The following is a 20,882-nucleotide window of genomic DNA, read 5'->3' as shown; positions in this document are numbered from 1 at the left end:
ATTGGAAAGTAAATCACATAAATAAGCCAGTATGCAGTTTTAAAAATAATAATAATCATAAAATAAAATAATTTTTTTGTGAAAGTGATAACCACAATGAACAGCAAAAGGATAAACGTGAAGACGTAAAAGAGGATCTCAGAATCATAAAACGTGGGGGAAGAGCGTAAGAAAACATAGGTTATCTTTTAGAATGTGTTTGAGGTTATATCACTATAGATTCTAAAGCAAGTACATATAGGAAGGGGTTAACATACTTGAAAAACAGGGTGACCACAAATCAAAGACATACAATAGATGCACAGAAATAAAAGGAAGAGAACACAAGCATAGTACAAAAGGAAATCATCAAACGATGAAAGGAAAAACAAAAAGAAAAAGAACAAAGAAGAAATACAAAAATCAACTGGAAAACAAGCTCTACAATAGCAGTACTTATCTATCAAAAGTTACCTTAAATGTCAATGGACTAAATGCTCCAATCAAAAGACACAGAGTGGCAGAGTGGATTAAAAAAACAAGAGCCTACAGAAGATGGCGGTGGAGGAGGACGCGGAGTTCATGTCTCCCCACAACTAAGGTGCCTGCCAGATGCTGGTGGGGGACCTCAATGCCCAAGAAGACAGGAGGAACCCCCGAGTGACTGGGTAGGACATGGGGGGAGTGAGGGGGGAGGAGAAGTGGAGGCCAGACAGGACCGGCGCCCCTGAGGGGTGACTGGGAAGGGGGAGGGGGGAGGGGTTCCCACGCCTGGACAGACCATCAGGGTCTTGGAGAATCAGGTGTTTCCCCTACCCAATCGGCCAGGAAGCGTGCAGGGCTCCTGGGCAGGGTCCTCAACCCTCCAAGGCCCCCTCTGGGCCATTTTGTTTCTAGGGGCATAGGAAGGAGGCGGGGGTGGTGGAGAAGGGGAGAGGTGGATGGGGGAGGGGCCCTCTGTGATAGGAGGACCAGGGGAAGCACGGAGGTTGTTTCACCCACTCACTTGTGCCTGGGAAGCCTACTGGGCTGTTGGGCCTGGTCCTCCATTTTCCTGGGCCCCCTTCTCTCCCAGGCCCCCTCTGGCCTCATGGGTCCTAGGGGCATGGGAGGGAGAAGGGGGAAAGAGAAGGAGAGGCGGACAGTGGTGGGGGGAACCCTCAAGGACCGGAGGATCGGGGAGGTGTGGGGGGTGTTTCCCCAGACCACTCAGCCCGGGAGACCTGCTGGGGTCCCAGGCCAGGTCCTCCACCCTCTGAGGCCCCCTCTGTGCCACGCTGGTCCTGGGAGCAGAGGGAGGGAGGAGGTGGGAAGGGGAGGAGAGGCAGATGGGGCGAGGGGACCCTCCAGGGCCGGAGGATCAGGGGAAGCAACCCAGGCGTTTCCCCTGCCCACTCAGCTCCAGGAAGCCTGTTGGGCTTCCGGGTCTGGTCCCTTGCCTTCTGGGGCCACCTCTAGCCACGTGGGTGCTGTGGACATGGGAGGGAGAAGAAGAGAGGCCAATGGGGAGGGGCCCTCTGGGACTTCCCCTGCCCACTTGGGCTCAGTGAGCATGCTGGGGTCCTGGACCTGGTCGTCTGCCCTCCAGGGCCAGAGGCACTCCTGGGCCCCTCCTGCTGTGTTGAGTCTAAGACCCTGCACCAGGGCCTTTTCTGGCCCTGTGGGTCCTAAGCATAGGTCCCGTCCACCACCTAAACCCCACCCCTACCTAAACCGCGCCCCCCACAGCCAAGGCCTTTTCTGGCTTTCCCTCCCCCCTTTATTACTACTGTGGTTCTGTTTTACCTTCCAGTTGTTGTTTCATCTATATTTTTATGTTTTTATTCTTTCTAAGATAGCTGTTAGTTTTCTCATCTTATTATTTACTCTTTCTTACTGTTCTGTTCCTTTTCTTCTTTTGTCTTTTTGGCACCTCGCATGGCTTGCAAGATCTTGGTTCACGAGCTGGGGGTCGGGCCAGAGTTCCTGCAGTGGGAGCTCCGAATCTGATCCACTGGACTAACAGAGAACCTCAGACCCCAGGGAATATTCATAGGAGTGAGGTCTCCCAGAGGTCCTCATCTCAGAACCAAGACTCAGCTTTACCCAACAGACTACAAATGCCAGTGCTGGAAGCCTCAGGCCAAACAACCAGTAAGACGGGAACACACTCCCACCCATCAAAAAAAAACAAAAAACAAAAAACAAAATGAGATGACAAAAAAATTATGTCACAGATGAAGAAGCAAGGTAAAAACCTACAAGACCAAATAAATGAAGAGGAAATAGGCAACCTACCTGAAAAAGAATTCACAGTAACGATAGTAATGAGGATCCAGAATCTCGGAAATAGAATTGGAGGCACAGATTGAGAAAATACAAGAAATGTTTAACAAAGATCTAGAAGAACTAAAGAACAAACAAACAGAGATGAACCATGCAATAACTGAAATGAAAAATACACTAGAAGGAATCAATAACAGAATAACTGAGGCAGAGGAACGAATGAGTGAGCTGGAAGATGGAATGGTGGAAATAACTGCGGAGGAGCAGAATAAAGAAAAAAGAATGAAAAGAATTGAAGACAATATCGGAAACCTCTGGGACAACACTAAACACACCAACATTCAAATTATAGGGCTCCCAGATGAAGAAGAGAAAAAGAAAGGGTCTGAGAAAACATTTGAAGAGATTATAGTTGAAAAATTCCTTAACATGGGAAAGGAAATAGTCACCAAAGTCCAGGAAGTGCAGAGACTCCCATACAGGAAAAACCAGAGAAGAAACACACCAAGACACATATTAATCAAACTAACAAAAATTAAATTCAAAGAAAAAATATTAAAAGCAGCAAGGGAAAAACAAAAAATAACATGCAAAGGAATCCCCATAAGGTTACCAGCTGATTTTTCAGCAGAAACTCTGCAGGCCAGGAAGGAGTGGCAGGATATACTTAAAATGATGAAAGAGAAAAACCTAAAACCAAGATTCCTCTACCTAGCAAGCATCTCATTCAGATTTGATGGAGAAATCAAAAGCTTTACAGACAAGCAAAAGCTAAGAGAATTCAGCACCACCAAACCAGCTCTACAACAAATGCTAAAGAAAATTCTCTAGGTGGAAACACAAGAAAAGAAAAAGACCCACAAAAACAAACCCAAAACAATTAAGAAAATGGTCAAAGGAACATACATATTGATAATAACCCTGAATGTAAATGGATTAAATGCCCAAACCAAAAGACACAGACTGGCTGAATGGATACAAAAACAAGACCCATATATATGCTGTCTACAAGAGACCCATTTCAGACCTAGGGACACATACAGACTGAAAGTGAAGGGATGGAAAAAGATACTCCATGCAAATGGAAATCAAAAGAAAGCCGGAGTAGCAATACTTCTATCAGATATAATAGACTTTAAAATAAAGACTGTTAGAAGAGACAAGGAAGGACACTACATAATGATCAAGGGATCAATCCAAGAAGAAGATAAAACAATTATAAATATTTATGCACCCAACATAGGAGCACCTCAATACATAAGACAAATGCTAACAGCCATAAAAGGGGAAATTGACAGTAACACAATAATGGTAGGAGACTTTAACACTCACTCTCACGAATGGACGGATCAATGCAAATGAAAATAAATAAGGAAAAACAAGCTTTAAATGACACAACAGACCGGATAGATTTGATATCTATAGAGCATTCCACCTGAAAGTGGCAGAATACAGTTTATTCTCAAGTGCACACGGAACATTCTCCAGGACAGATCACACCTTGGGTCACAAATCAAGCCTAGGAAAATTTAAGAAAATTGAAATCATATCAAGCATCTTTTCTGACCACACGCTATGAGACTGGAAATCAATTACATGAAAAAAACTGTAAAAAACACAAATACATGGAGACTAAACAGTGTGCTACTAAATAACCAAGAGATCACTGAAGAAATCCAAGAATAAATAAACAAATGCATAGAAACAAATGACAACAAAAACATGATGACCCAAAACCTATGGGATGCAGCAAAAGCAGTTCTAAGAGGGAAGTTTATAGCAATTCAATCTCACCTAAAGAAAAAAAACAAACTATCTAACCTTACACCTAAAGCAACAAGAGAAAGAAGAACAAAGAAAACCCAGTCAGTAAAAGGAAAGAAACCATAAAGATCAGAGCAGAAATAAATGAAATATGAAAAAAGAAAACAATAGCAACGATAAATAAAACTAAAAGTTGGTTCTTTGAGAAGATAAATAAAATTGATAAACCCTTAGCCAGACTCATCAAGGAAAAAAAGGGAGAGGATGCAAATCAGTAAAATTAGAAATGAAAAAGGAGAAATCACAACTGACACCGCAGAAATACAAAGGATTGTAAGAGACTACTACAAACAATTATATGCCAACAAAATGGACAACCACAAAGAAATGGACAAATTCTTGGAAAGGTACAATTTTCTAAGACTGAACCAGGAAGAATCAGAAAATATAAACAGACCTATCACAAGTAATGATGAAACTGTAATTAAAAATCTTCCAACGGGGCTTCCCTGGTGGCACAGTGGTTAAGAATCTGCCTGCCAATGCAGGGGACACAGGTTCAAACCCTGGTCCAGGAAGATTCCACATGCAGCAGAGCAACTAAGCCCATGCGCCACAACTACTGAAGCCCGCGCACCTAGAGCCCATGCTCCACAATAAGAGAAGCCACTGCAATGAGAAGCCCATGCACCACAACGAAGAGTAACCCCCGCTCGCCGCAACTAGAGAAGGCCCACGTGCAGCAACAAAGACCCAGAGTAGCCAAAAATAAATAAATAAAATAAATAAATTTTTTTAAAAATTATAAAAACAAACAACAAAATCCCTTAGCGTCCTTACTGATGAAATCTAAATCTATTTAGAATCTAAAATCAGAATGTATGGGGTAGATATATACCTGAAAGACTATCTACCTGTGTAGATATATGACTGTATATTTACACTCATATGCATGTAAAAACATTTAGTTTTAAAAATGGAAAAGATACTTTTACTTTATGAAAATATACATTACTAAGCAAGTGAAAAGAAAATACAAATCCTAAAAAGTGTGAGGAATTACACTGAAAACTCACCCAACAAATTAATCCCATCGTTTACAATGAGCTGTCCGTGACGCAAGTAGTTCAAAATGGGTTCAAAGTACTCAGGACTTCGGTCAATTAAGAAAGCTCCTCTATGATCTTGCTTATTTCCCCACACACCTGTGGGACCATTAAAATGAAGAAAGCCCCCCATAAACAAAAAACAAAGTTAGAAATTTATAGAAGGAAAATTGCGTAACATACTAGTAAGTTTTTACCCTTGTAAAAATTATTACTGATTCCATTAAAAAGTACAGAAGGACAGGAGTTATAAAGTCAATACAACTACAAACAGATCACACAAAATGTGATCTCACTGCACTCACCTTTGTCCTTAAACATGTGGGCCAGCATACTGTCAGGTTCTTTATTCACTAAAGTGCTCCTAAGAATTCAGGGAAAAAAATTGATTTCTCCATTTGTCTTTATAAACAAACATATTTAAGTCAAGAGTATACTTGATCCCAGCTGCTCTCTCAAAAAGATGCATGCTATAACCTGGGAGGAGTGATGCTGGGAAACAAAAATGTGCAGTAAGTTGCCATTTATCAAAATCTCTTCTAATCTGGCACTTCCTTTGATTTAAATATTGGTTTCGTTGCCTTTAATTTCAATGCTGATCTATCCTTCTAACAAGCTACTGTATCACAATTTTCTTGATCGAAACTTACATTTTTCTTATGCCTTTAGTATAAGCAGTTGTAGTCTACAAATTTCAATATTGTTAATTTTTTACTTGTGTTGCATGTACATTACTCAATATTTTAAAAGCATATTCTAAAAACAGTAAATTCATGCTTTTCATGCTTTCTCTGGAATGACTTGTGAACCATTTTCTACTCTTAGAAAAAATTTTCTAAATATTGGCTTCAAATCACATAGTATATTTAAGCAGCATTGGAATATCTTCTAAGGAAATCAGCAAACTGAAGGAGAGAACAAACAGTACATAGTACCCACTCAACACACACATACACGTGCACCTACCGTGTGGTTGTAAAGTACCGCCCTCCAACATTTAATGTTAGCCAGTCTGTGTGAGATCCTGACAACCCTTCCGGTACTTTAGAATCTGTCTGAGGGTCTAGAGACGACATGTAGAAAAAATAAACATTAAGTTGGGGGGGGTTTGGGGAAGATGGCAATAGTATAATTTTTTAAACTAAAACACACACATAAAAGCATGCCAGAGCTACTAGGACAGGAAGCCCTACTCCCACAGACAGTATCTAAAACAAAACTAGGTGATAAGGTATCCCGCCAACACCGACAACTAGAAGAGCAGCATGGCATCAGCATCCTTGACGGAAGAAGCATCCTTGACAGAAGAAGCATCCTTGACAGAAACAACAGGGTATGTGATGATCCTAAGAATTCCAAAGTAACCCATAAATGCTCACTTCAAAACTCGGCAAGTCTACTTGAGAACAGCCGAACGGAAGTGGGAGGGGTGTGCCCACTCCAACCATGGGTGATTCAAGCAGTCTGCAGTAAGATCTGAAGAGGCCGAAAACAAACTCTCAAAACCCACCCAGCCAAAGCTCTCACCTAGGACAAAGTCCCACACTGAGGATAAGATGCTGGGAAAAGAATCCAAGTTGAACAGAACAGAGACAACAGAGACAAAAGGAAAAGGAGTCCAGATAAAAGTCAAAAAAGGTCAAGCAGAACCAAAATATATTAGAAGGTGACTTCCATATTTTTTAATACTTCATAAAAACAACATAAAAGGGACACCTAGAGCCATGAAATTACAAAAACTTTCCTAAGTCAGCTCCCTTCTCAAGTTAAGGAAAACGAATTTCATGTAAAAAAGAGCAACAGAAAATCCCATACAAGATTATTAAAAGAATAGGAAGAATTACATCCCTATAGATAATGAAAATGTGCCAGATAATGAAAATGTGCCAGAAAGAAATGGCCACAAAATAGGTAAACAATAATATTCCAAATATGCTAAAAGAAGTATATAATACAAGGTATGAAAAAGCAACATAAACCAGAATCACAAAATTCAGAAATGAGGCAAGAGAACTCAGGAGAGAATTAGAAATAAAAAGCATTTCAGAAATGAAGATTAAACTAGAAGAAACACAGGAGTGAAAGAACACCACAGATAATGCCTTAAGGAAAATAAAAATTGAAGAGAGGAAAGCTTTAAAAATCAAGAAGAAATGAAGAAAGAGATGAAAAGGATTTAACAGAAGATTTCAAATATAGAAGACAAGTGTAGAAGATCCAACACATATACAATAGGAGTCCTGAAAGGAGAAAATCAAAGCATGTTAACAAAATAAATACATAAAGTTCAAGAAAACTTATCTGAAATTTAAAAAAAAAAAAAAAGATGTGAAACTACATACTGAAAGGGCCCACCACATATCTGAGAGACTCAACCCAGAACAGCTCAGAACACCCAGAAATAGTATACTAAAATTACTGTACTTTAAAGAAAGAGAATAATCCCTTGGGTGAGCTAGGAGAAATAATCACTTATGAAAGATCAGATTTTTTTTGACACCAAAACTCTATGTCAGAAAAAAATGCAGTAACATATTTAAGATATTTAAAGAAAAATAATGTGAACCAAGGATTTTTTAACAACCTAATTGAGGTATAATTGAAATACAATAAACTACATATCATTAAAGTTTGCAATTTGTTCAGTTCTGACATATGATTTTATGACCAGTCAAACTGTCTTTCAGGTATAGAAGCCACATGCAAGATGTCAGAGAATATAGTTCTCACAAGTTCTTTATAAAGAATCTACTAGAGAACAAGTTTCAGACAACCACTCGAGGCATCAGTTTAAGGACTGGAGGAGTAAAACTAAGTGATGGTTTTAAGGGAGAGAGTATAGTATACAATGGTGTGTGTGTGTGTATGTATATAGTATATAATAATAATATTTGACAATGGATACACAATACGATTATTTTTTAAGTAAGGAAAGAAAGGAATGAGCATATTAAAAAAAATGTTTAACTGTCTTGAGTAGTCACATTGGTATTCAAAGTATTGGGATTATTATTGAAACTTTTATGTGTATTTTGTGTAGGATGAAGGAAATGAGTAATTATGTGACATGACAACCCCATCACTCCCTACGTCCTTGGAAACCAGGATTACTGATATGCAAGAAAGGAGACATAGATGTAAGATAGAAGATGTTAAATAAAAATATTATAATCCTGATATAAACCAAAGTATTAGTATGGACCCATGAGATATTTTATCTGTTTATATGTTATATGTGATATAAAGCTTTATATCATATCGTATTTATTATATACGCATTTTATCCTCTAGCTAGCTATGTATTTCCAACTCTGTTCACCAAAAAGCCTAGTAATCATGACGAACCCAGTAGCAGCGAGCCTCCCCAGCACCCAGGCTGGGTCTTGAAATGACATTTTCCACTAAAAGAAATCAAGGCTTCCAAGGAAAAAACACTGATTTGGGTTTAGGACAAGAGAAGTATAAGATGAACACTTTGTTATTCCAGATGGTAAGGAAAAGACTAATGGGGAGAAGGACATGAAGGGATTTCCACTGGCCAAAAGTAAAATAATCTAGGTATCGATAAATGCAGAGGATGAAAACATACCAAATATTTTTAACTCTGAAAGTTTGTAACGATAAAACAAAACCCACTAATCAATCACTTTTTGTTTTGTTGTTTGTATGTATGCAATGAACCAATTAAGTGACCACTGCCTGCCAACCCACTCTGTTAGGCTAATGGATAAGAAAAGATGAGAAAAATTTTTTGTTCAGTCTTAAGGCAGAAACAGAGACTATGCATTTACTTCTAAGTTGCTGTGTGATGACCTTGAGCACTACCTCCACTCACCAAATACAATTATTGTGAAGGCTTAAAGAAATACTTAAATATCCAGGGTGTGATCGTCTGGAACTAAATATATCAAATATTCGTTAAAGAATATTTATTTAAGCCTCAGGCTCTTTCCTTTGAGATATACACAGTATAAGCTTACTTCCAAACTGAAGGGTAGTGTGTGTGTGTGTGTGTGTGTGTGTGTGTGTGTGTGTGTGTGTGTGGTTGCTACCAAGTCACATTTGACTGATTTGATTTAACTGCTGTGAATGACTGGCAAACATTACCTTTTCAAGCAATATATGCTTAAAAAATATGTAACATAACAGAGATTTTGATAACTACTATCAAAGAGAAAATTTCAAAACAAAACAGTTATAGTTCTAAAATCAAAACCACCCTATCATGTCATAATTAATGAATATGTGCACATCCAGAGCCTTTTAACAGCACGTAAAAGATGAGGTATCCATACTAAAATATGATCATCTAATTCAAGTTAGAAATTTACTTTCACACACCCCCCCAATGCAGAATCAAGAAAGGTATGAAGAGCTGAATACTGCTATAAGACACCTTGTAATGTTAAGCTTAGTAAAGCCATGTAAAATAGTTGCCATTTCATCTTTATTTCGGCAGACAAAATTGGCTTTTAAGGAAGTCACTTACCAATAAATGGTTCTCCTTCACACACAAACAAAACATCATCATCCCTGGGGAAATCAAAATTTAAAAAGCCACCATCAAAATCCAGAAATCACATGAATTATCTGTTGACTAGAGGAACTATTCCTTAGAATAATGTAGAAGATCTGTTTTGCTATCTATGTGGCAAAGAAGTTGACCAAGTTCCAGTGTTTTTTGTTTAAACCCAGGTTGTTTAAGCCTCTTCCTGCTCCAAAATTCTATGATCTGATGAGAATGGAATGAGGTGAACTAGACACTTGTCTTAAAAAGATAAATCTGCCGAGGGTATGTAAAAACCAAAACCAAAAAAAAAAAAAAAAACCAAAACCACTATTGTGGTGGATCACTGATGAGTTAACTCTACTTAACATTCTATTTTATTTAGCAAGTTTTCACCAAAGTAGGTCTCTGTGACGTTTATAAAATTCAAAGTGCTTAACCCCCTGACTTAACTGCCTCTGGATTTAAATTCAAAGAAGATCCTGCACATGAAAGTACTTCTGAAATGGAAAAAACAAAACGAAACCCACTATACAAATTATGTGAATTCAGCTTTCTTATCAATTGGAGAATATACTACTGAAGAATGTTATGTTCAAAGGATATGATTAAAGCTATAGCCAATTCTTCTTTTTTCACTTTAATTCTATAACCCTAAATAAATTATTAGGGTTTTTCTGCCACATCATCAGCTGCTTTGTGCTTTGGAAATGAAAATAAATTTTCATATTAAATCTAAGAAGAATATAATTGGAAATAACTCTGCTGTAAACACTCACCCACTATACTCACCTAAATGTAAATGAATACCCATAATTCAAAAATCTGGATTATCAGTGTATATCCTCCTTCCCTGCTCCACCCCACCGTACGATTAGTATAAATGATCAGAGCTTGTACTGTGAACCACAAATTATTAAACAGGTAGATATAATATAAATATATACTTGTCCTAGCTCTTTTTTAATTGAAGTATAGTTGACACACAATATTATGTTAGTTTCAAGTGTACAACATAGTGATTTGACAATCAAAATACATGAAATGATCACCACGATAAGTCTAGTAACTGTCTGTCACCATACAAAATTATTACAGTATGCTGCCAATTACATTCCTGTGACTTATCTATTTTATAACTGGAAGTCTGTACCTCTTAAGCCCCTTCACCTATTTCACCCAACCCCGCCAGTCTCCTCCCCTCTGGCAACCACCAGGTTGAGTTCCAAATAGGTAGATATTTTATAGTTCAGAAGGCTTCAGTTATGACCTTCTTCAATTACGACCTATGTTGTAGAAATTTTTATTTCTATAAGAATATAAATTATATTTCTATAAGACATCACAGGAACACATAGAATTTTTCTTGGAAGCAGAGTCTGTGTTTGTTAAGGAGATATTTAGGTTGATATAAATCATTCAATTATCCATAGAAACACACAGAAGCTGGGAGATAGATATTGAAAAACTAAGAAACTCTTCTAATTTATTTGGAATTAAAATCTTTATCTTTTAAGTCTATAATCTTTTCTACTTGTTCACCAGGCCAGTTAACTTTTTAAGACTAATATGAAAATTTGTTTTCCTCTAATTAACAAAAATCAACTATTAAATGTATGACCTGGGTAAATCATTTAACTTCTCAGATGTTTAGTTTCCTCATTTATAAAACAAAGCGACTAGAAGTGTTTAAAGGCAGTATGCTATGTTGAAAGGTTATTCTGACCTGGGTTTAAGTGAATATTAAACTTTGTATACTACCATAATTTAGAACATCATTATCTTCACAACATCAATTTTAAAAAACCCACGCAGGGACTTCCCTGGCGGTCCAGTGGTTAAGACTCCACGCTTCCAACGCAGGGGGTGTGGGTTCGATCCCTGGTCAGGGAACTAAGATCCCACATGCCTTGCGGCCAAAAAAATAAATTAAAAAGTCCATGCTTTACCGATTAAATGAGGTAACTTGGGCAAAGCAAATACAACTTAACTGGCACAGAGTCAGTACTTAGTTTGTGTTCCCATTCCATCGTCTTTGAGCCCCCTCCTGCTCCAAAATTCTATGATCCCACGAGGATGGAATGAGGTGAGCTGGACATTGGTTTTAAAATATGCCTGGCATACTTAAAAAACAAAACCCCAAACAAACAAACAAACCAAAACCACTACTGTGGTGGATCACTGGTGAGTTAACTCTAGTTAAAATGCTATCTTATTTAGCAAGTTTCCACCAAAGTAGGTCTCTGTAAACGCTTATAAAATTCAAAGCATTCTTAGGAAATGAACTGAACAATAAGCAGTAGCATATAAAAGAGATCAATTAAGTTTCTAGTATTAAAAATTCAGGTCTTATTAGATCCGTTTCTAGTAACATAGAGATTCCTCATAGCCATATATGAACTCTGCAGAAAGACTATGAGTATATTGGAATGTATTCAGGGTTTTCTATCTGATCAATGCATCGTAAGTGCAAATTACTTAAATTCCAAACAGCAAATTCTAGGCAATCATTGGCCAAAATCCTGTATTCTTAACAGTGATTAAATACTGCTTAAGGGAAACAGCATAGCACCAAGAAGCTGAGCGCACACTGTAGACAGCTTATAAAAAGGTGAAGGTTACCTGATCAAAGCAATATCATCAATCAGTCCACCTTTCCCATTATACACACTGGTGGCTTTTATGCCGAGTTTATTGCTGGCCACAGAAAGCAAATCAGATAAAGTTCCATATACAGCGACCACCTGTAAACACACCAGATTAATTTGAACAACTTACATAATAATTTCGTCACTCACAAATTAAAAACCACCACACTATAAACAGGTCTAAAAAATCAGATTATCACATAAAAAGAGATTTTGAGAGCTTCTTAAAAGTTTCTTTTTCTTTTATGACTGAAATATTTACTTAGTGCCTAACACTGCTGAAATCCAAGACTAGAGAAATCATCTCTAAAAACAAACTACAATCTTACAGTATGTTAAACAGTGCTCCAGTTCTGACATAAGAGACCCGCACTTGAATTTAGATTCTGACATTTTCTAGCTGTCAGCTCAAGACAAATTATTTAACCTCTTTATGCTTCTGTGGCTTTAACTAGAAATGAGGAAAACAGTTACACCTGTATCAGAAGGTTGTCACAAGGATGAAATGAGTTAATGCATGATAAGAGCTTCACAAAGTGCCTGAGACCTATTAAGTTTTTAAGATGTTGCTTTTACATTATTCCTTTCTTAAAGGAATGGTTTATTTTTTTAAACAGGAAAAATTTACTGTTTATTATAACATTTACCATGTCAACTACCATATGAACAGTTAACGACTTCCCACCTCATTTAACTTCAATAACTATATACTGTATAAAAGCCAGATTTTGGCTAGCATTCTTAAGTACAGCGTAGACCTGGGTTACAATGAATTGCTCCGTCCTGCTTTAAATCAGGCACAGTCTGACACTTGTCCAACATACATGCAGTTGCTTAGGTAGGGGGTAGAGACTCTGTACATGTAGTGAAATTTTGCTCCAGCCATAACTGTAACTGTGTATAGTTGTACCATTACCAGTCAGATCTCCGAAAATTATGAATAAAAAAGCGGGTAAGGAGCTGAACCTAAAGCATGAGCAGCCAGCTGACTTCCCACAGGATGCTGGATAAAGGTGCCATATGAAATGGAACCGGGGCTAGTCTTTTGTTCAGTGGTCACTGGAGTACAGTAGACAGTGAATTTTTTGTTAAGTAAATGAAGTGAACAGTCAAGTGTGGAGTGAGTTGTTTGCCAATAGGAGTGTGTAGTGTTTCAACAGCAGAGTATAGAGATTCCAACTCTTTTCTCTTGGATCAGGACCTACGAGAAGTGTTGCAAGCTGGGGCATTTTGGGGAAGAGGGGCAGGCAAGCAGAGTTTAAAGGGAACTACGTGGATTATTAAAGATAATGCACAGCCCAAGTGCTCATAAATGTGTGAATGGATAAACAAAATGTGGCATATCCATACAATGGAATATCATTCAGCTCTAAAAAGGAATACAATTCTGACACATGCTACAACATGCATGAATCTTGAAAACATTATGCTAAGTGAAATTAGCCAGACATAAAAAAAGACAAATATCATGTGATTCCACTTGTATGAGGTACTTAGAACAGGCAAATTCATAGAAAGTAGAAGAAAGGTTACCGGGGCAGAAGGGGTAATGGAGAGTTACTGCTTAATGGGTACAGAGTTCCTATTCGGGAGGATGAAAAAGTTTTGGAAATGAAAAGTGGTGAGGTTACACACATGAATGTACTTAATGCCAATGAAATGTACACTTAAAATGGCTAAAAGGGTAACTTTTATGTTGTGTATATTTTACCATATGATAAAAAAGATAACAGCACAAAGCACCTGGCCGAATGTCTGACACCCAGCAGACACCACCATAAATGATTGAAGCTTGAAGAACATGTGTCCCCCGTATTTCCTATCATTTTTCACCTTTGTAACAGAGCCTGGAATTCTAACCGTTATTGCAGATACGAGTTCCAGAGGAGAAAGATTTAGAAAATTCTTAGTATAATAGCAACTATGACAAGAACGCTGTTGTTAGAAAGGAGGATCTTCTTACTCTCCCCTCGCGGTTCCCAGACTGTAAAAGGTGTTTTGCATTTGCTTTGATCAGTCGCTTGGCTCTTTGCTTCTTGTATAGCTTCACATGGTTTTCTTTCACCTGACATTATCCGCTCCTTGCCCTAACATTAACTTTCTCCACCCATTTCTTTTCACTTCTCTCCCTCAAGCATCATGAAATGGTTGGAAATTCAATGTATCTCTCTCTGTATTATGCTCCTGAATTTAAATATTAGAGCATACCACTTTATCTAACTTATTTTTCAAAAATACATCAAATTAAATTGTTATTCGATTGACTTGATTTTTCCTGTGGGTCAGTTGTTTCCTAATGGAAATACAGGCCACCTGCCATGTTCGAAAGCTGCGCTGTCCAATTTGGAAGCCACTAGCTACAAGAGGCTATTTAAGTTTTAATGTATTGCTATTAATTAAAATAAAAGTCAGTTCATCAGTTACAATAGTCATATATGAACTGCTCAATAGCCACAATGGCTAGTGGTTACCATACTGCACAGCGCAGATATGGAGTATTTCCTTCCTCACAGAGCGTTCTATTGGACACTGCTGCTTCAAGGAGCAGAATAAAGTCAGGAACAAGGAAACAACTATTTTAATTGTTAGGCTTGACCATGCCATAGCAACTCACAGTAACCAAGTGGTAGAGTCCAACTCAAACCCTGTTGTTTTGTATGGAAGGTTGAGTAGTTACCATCTTTCTTTTCTCCCCATTGAAGTCAAATTTGATTATAAGATTAAAAACAAAAACAAAGTCACACATCACACAGTTTGGCAATTTCAGGGCAATCAACGTACAACAGGTGTTTCCTTGTAGGCTGCAATACTAAGGAGCACATTCTAGATACAAATTGAGTTCATCTTTATTTTATCATCACTTAAATAAGCCCTCACATAGTATTGAACACAATTTATCATTACCCCAAATATTTTCTAACCTGACTTCTTATCTAGACTGTAAAGGTTTAATAATAAATTTTTAATTTGTAAAAAGTGGTTATTCATTCGGTGAATTTAGGTAACCAATAATCCCTTGTAATGCTGATGGGCAGCACTGAGGTACATCCTTGTACTACCCAAATCTCTAACATCCAGAAAAGAACTGCAGCCAGTTTAAAAAGACGGATCCTCTTAAGTGTCACAGTATCTGGCTTATAGTAGGTCTCTGATAAATGTTTCTTGAATGTCAGATGAAATTTTCATTGCTTTCAGAGTGTTGAACGAGGACATGCCTTTTCTGTGTGTGAGTCAGTTATATTTGTCTTTTCCACTGACATTAAGTTTAAAAAAAAAACAAAGTACACAGTAGAAATGCAATTCTAAAGTGATGTTCATACAGTTCATATGAGTATGGAAAGTGGCTATCTTTGGATAGAATTAAGGTTCACTTATGAGTTTTTGTTTTGTCCTCCAGATTTGTTACAATGAACTTCTATTATTTATGCAATAAAGGAAAAAAGTTTTAACTTAGGGTTTCCATAGCTCTAGATATTAGATTTACAAATAAGAATTATTTTAGCAGTTGACAAGTAATCTGGTAATGGACAATTTTCTTTAAGTGAAATAACCAAAGGGCCATCAATTAGAGAAAAGAGCACTGAAATTACTGCAAAGAATCTTATAGCACTGAAAATCTGAAAATTTACCTTAAGTTGGGCCAACATACTTTTCATTTGAAAGGCATTTTTAGCATTTGTTTTCAACAAGATCACTTTAGCTGACTCTCTTGAGCATACTAACAAATAACTCACAAATAAAGACTGTAGACATAATATTTTAAATCTCTTTTATATAAACCAATGAGAATATCAGATTTTAAAATGTGATATACCTGTAAAAGATTTTATGTTTGTGAGAAAGTCTCAAACAGACTGGCACATGTACCCTTCACTATATATCAACTCTGCTGGGAAAAAGCAACATTGGAAATCTTGTGTATCATGGATATGAGCTTTAACCGTTATTTACTACGCTTACTTTAAGTCCTCAGAGAGGCCAAGCATTTATAAAATGATCACGCTTACAATGGCTATTTGCTTCACATGTGTTCTACTTCCTAGTGTGGACTTGAAGTTTCCATGCCACTGTGATTATCCATTTTAATAACCTAAGCACTATACTTAGAATGGAAGCATTCTATGGAATAAACTGAGAAGCATGTCTATTAAAGTTTATGGCCAAAAAATAAATACATAAAGTTTATGGCCACTATGTTATACTACTATTTAACTTAATTCTTTCTAAATTTCAGATCCCACGACAAGTGAAAGCTATCCACCAATTGGGAAAGTAAATGGTACACTGTGCCTACCAGGACAGATCAGTTTAATGAAGTTTTAATCTGTCTTTAAACACTGTTTTCAAATTGTAATCTATGTTATTCAAATTTAAAAAGTAAAACCTGCACGTGTATTTAAAACATGTTTTTTTAATATGCCCACCATAACTATTACATAATACACAATCAATAAATAATCATTGAATTTATGCAGGCCAATTTACCCAACTGACCCACCAATCACAATAACTAAATGTAGAATCAATTTACTCTGCCTACACTTTTAGTTTAATACATTTAAAAAATTAACATGATTTTATTCCTAAAAAAGATGACTACATCAGGAAGACAAATATTAAAATATTTAAAAATTTTAAAGTCTGACAACAGCAAATGTTGAAGAGGATATGGATCAATGAGAGGGTTTATGCATTGCTGGTGGGATATAAATTACCACAATGACTTTCAAAAACAATTTGGCATTATTTTAAAAAATTAAACATTCACATACCTTAATACCCAATAATTACAACTTCCATATATATCCTAGAGCAGTGGTTCTCAAAAGTGGGGTCTCTAGACCAGCACCATTAGGATCACCTGGAAGTAGATTAGAAATTCAAACTCCTAGCCTCACCCCAGACCTAGTGAATCTAAAGCTCTGGGGAATGAGGCCCAGCAATAGTTGCTCAATTCCTCCAGGTGATTCCAACACATGCTAAAGTTTGCAAACCACTGCCCTAGAAAGATGCTTGCACTTGTGTGCACCAGGATATACAGTAATACTCATGGCAGCACCATCAATTTCATTGCAAAATATAAAGAAAATAAACAACCCAACTGTCCACTGACAGGAGAATGGATAAATTGTGATAGTATTTGTATATACTTTGTATAATTATTATAAAGCAGTGAAAATGACTAAACTATCAGTATGTGGGACAAAATGGATGAAATCTTAGAAATATTATACTGAATGAAAAACTCACATCCAAAAAGACTATGTACAATGTGATACCAATTTAGGATATGATATATCCCAAAGCTGACAAAACATATAGTTTACTTATACATACATACGTGGCAAAACTATTTACTGAAAAAGAATTCATGAAATTGGCTGCCTTCATGGGATAAATATAGGAAAGTAGACAAGCACATTAAGTTTTGATAATATGCTATTTCTTGAGCTGTGTGGTAAGTTTACTGATATTCATTATATTATGTTCCTTTTAATTTTTATGCATATTAGTATTCTTTACTGTATCCTTTTATATGTATCAAATACATTTTAAAAACGTTTAAACTTGAAGAGCAGGTTTCTTATTAATGTTTAGATTTCAATAGACAAAGCTTTACATAGATTTCCACCTTTCTTCAACTCAACACAATGAATTCAACTCTGGAAACTCTGTTAATACCAACAACACATTTCTGACCTAATATCAAAGCCAGAAGAAAACAGGTCCGGGACCAAGACTGTAAACATCAGTACAGAATTAAGATCTATTTCATATCCCACTGTATCTGCAGTGCCTGGCATGGTTCCTCCTCAAAGACGGAACTCAGTCTAAGTGTCGACTGAATGAATGAATAAGGTATACAAAAGGCCTACAACTGGCACAGCACATTATTGAATATTCTCAATTTAAAAAAAAAGCAACTTATGTCCAAGATGCACGGAAACTTTGAATTTACATCGGGTTGCTCAGAAGCCACTCACTACATTCAGAGATCTAAGTTCTCACTTCATATTCCTCGATGCCAACTATTACACAGAATATTAAAAGGAGAACAACGGGAATTCTGAGGCATATGGAGAGAGGATGAAAAGGTTCAAACCCGACTCTTCTGGAGCAACTTAAACAAACTAAAATGTAAAGATCCCATTTTTTTAGAAATATGGCCTTCAAATGTTTTTCACTACGTACCCCTTAAGTAAAACGTTTTTGGGCATGTGCTCAAACATTTGTATACTTATTTACTTACTTATAAAGTATATACCACTGTCAGGAAGAATATAATTTCCCAAATGATAAGAGGACTTTTATTGACTTAAGACGATGAGTCAACCAGTAAAAATCCCGTAAATATTTATCATTAAATTTAGTGAACTCCTGCCAAATTCAAGGTTGACTTTATACATTAAAAGAAAAAGAAAAAAAAATCTGAAACTGCCTTTGTGTGCTGGAAAGTATTTTGAAATGTCTTGCTAATTGGGATGACCTCATCCTATTATTGGCTAATATCTCAAAGAACGACATACACTTGGGGAGCAGTTTACTGTTAATAGCAGTTATTAAATAGGACTTCAAATAGTCTTCTTTAAAATTTGGGGCTTTTTGCCCTCTTCTCCGATCTAGAGATCCATTGTTTTTTGTTGGTTTGTTTTGTTTTTTTTAAAGATTGGCATTTTTAATTTATTAATTAATTTATTGGGTTGCGTTGGGTCTTCATTGCTGTGTGCAGGCTTCCTCTAGTTGCAGCGAGCACGGGCTTCTCATTGCAGTGGCTTCTCTTGTTGTGGAGCATGGGCTCTAGGTGCGTGGGCTTCAGTAGTTGTGGCTCGCGGGCTCTAGAGCGCAGGCTCAGTAGTTGTGGCGCACAGGCTTAGTCGCTCCGCGGCATGTGGGATCTTCCCAGCCCAGGGCTCGAACCCGTGTCCCCTGCATTGGCAGGCCGATTCTTAACCCCTTTGTGCCACCACGGAAGTCCCTTTTTTTTTTAAAAAATCTGATAGTTTATATTAGAAGTGGCAGCCTTGGGGAGGATCCTCTGGGAGGATCCCACATGCCGCGGAGAAACTAGGCCCGTGAGCCACAATTACTGAGCCTGCGCGTCTGGAGCCTGTGCTCCGCAACGGGAGAGGCCGCGATAGTGAGAGGCCCGCGCACCGCGATGAAGAGTGGCCCCCACTTGCCGCAACTAGGGAGAGAGCCCTCGCACAGAAACGAAGACCCAACACAGCCATAAATAATTTAATTAAATATTTTTAAAAAAGAAGTGGCAGCCCTGCCATTTCTCATGGCTTACTTGTGCTTGCCTAGTTAGTATTGTCTTCGATCTGCATCTTGTTTGAAGGAATCTTGTCAAGCCACTTGGCATTTTGGTGAGGGTTAACTTAGTGAAAACGGTATAATACACATCTTAACCTGGCACATGTAAGCTTCACCACATCACAATATGCCAAAGGGAACCAACTAGTGAAGAAGCAACTGTCAGCTTTTCCCATGTGAACGTCCGGCCTCCTCAGAAGACCTGAGACCAGCTGACAGTCTCAGTCATTAAAAGCACCTGTGTCTTTCCAGATTGGATAAACCAAGTCTTAATATAATTTTATATCTTTAAGTAAAAAATATAAATAAAAGGTATATTTCTTCTTAAACTCTACTGGATCCTCTTGCACGCCCCGTGTGGTGGACCCTCTCACTCTGGAAAGCACTGTTTTAGAGAAGGCACAGCCCCCTCTTCAAAACATTTAGTAGTCACACTTATGTTTACTCAGTGTACGGAAAAGTCAGAAGTCTATGATGTAGTCCCCTGCGGTGACTCTGTGTCTTCCTAACCCCAGGCTTCAAGGCCCAGTCTGGCAATCACTGAACAAGCCTTAAGGGAGGGAAACTTATTTGAAAAAGACAGGCATTATTACTCTTATGGCCAGGAAACAAAAATAGAGGCTAGGTAAACAAGGAGATGATGAAAGTGACACAGACATTCCAACCGGTGGATAGGAAACCAAACTCTATCTCCTTGTAGTGCTTTGTTTCAGCTCCACGAAAAATCATGTCAAGATTATGCCAACCCTGACGAAATACAGTCACTTTATTTATACAGAAAACGCAGGCTGTGATTGTATTATTCCGCTCTCTTTGGTCAAATAAGAGTAATTACAGTATAATTTTTTAAATCAGCTTAAGGGAGACGAGAGGAAACACTGACAAGTTTGGCACAGAATATGTTTTCCAGTTAAGCAGCAAGGATTATGGCATGACTTATTTTTAATATTGAATCATACTGGTATTCTCCAGTTTGGGTTTTTATAATCTTTGTAACAAACACATTTAGCTATTTGAGATGAGTTTTTTCCAATTCTCTGAGATTCTCTAGCAAAATATTTTTAAAGCAAATAAAATTAAATCCAAAAACCTAACCTAGTCAAAAGTAAGCAGCTTTCAGAAAAAAGCCACCTTATTGAAAATATGGCAAGACTAAGCCAGCCAACTTTTGACAAGAACAAAATTCAGTACTTTCAGAAGAAATAGTTAAATATTTATGGCTGGGTCTAAACATCTTGTTTTCCATGGAATAACACAGCAGAGATGTTAAATAAAAGGGTCAATCAGAGATCTGTT

The 20,882-nt window shown here is 37.4% G+C and overlaps 1 protein-coding gene across 4 annotated transcripts in view; it reads right to left on the bottom strand.

Annotated features, from left to right (window-relative positions):
- The window catches only part of KCTD9 (potassium channel tetramerization domain containing 9), a 57,708-nt gene that overhangs the window by 35,178 nt on the left and 1,648 nt on the right, over positions 1–20,882 (bottom strand). For 2 of the 4 annotated variants that reach the window (XM_082402873.1, XM_082402876.1), the window contains exons 2-6: positions 12,244–12,365; positions 9,604–9,647; positions 6,081–6,177; positions 5,420–5,478; positions 5,085–5,213 (exon numbers count right to left, since the gene is read on the bottom strand). In XM_082402873.1, coding sequence (XP_082258999.1) covers positions 5,085–5,213; positions 5,420–5,478; positions 6,081–6,177; positions 9,604–9,647; positions 12,244–12,365 — 451 coding nt within the window. Of the gene's footprint in view, positions 1–5,084; positions 5,214–5,419; positions 5,479–6,080; positions 6,178–9,603; positions 9,648–12,243; positions 12,366–17,041; positions 17,131–20,882 lie in introns of all 4 variants that reach the window. The other 2 variants (XM_082402874.1, XM_082402875.1) reach the window with 2 other exon arrangements.

The sequence above is a fragment of the Balaenoptera borealis genome (genome assembly GCF_965194805.1).
Source record: "Balaenoptera borealis genome assembly, chromosome: 8".
NCBI classification, from domain to species: Eukaryota; Metazoa; Chordata; class Mammalia; order Artiodactyla; family Balaenopteridae; genus Balaenoptera; species Balaenoptera borealis.
Note: the sequence above shows the minus strand (reverse complement) of the source record. Positions and strands in the feature narration are given on the sequence as shown.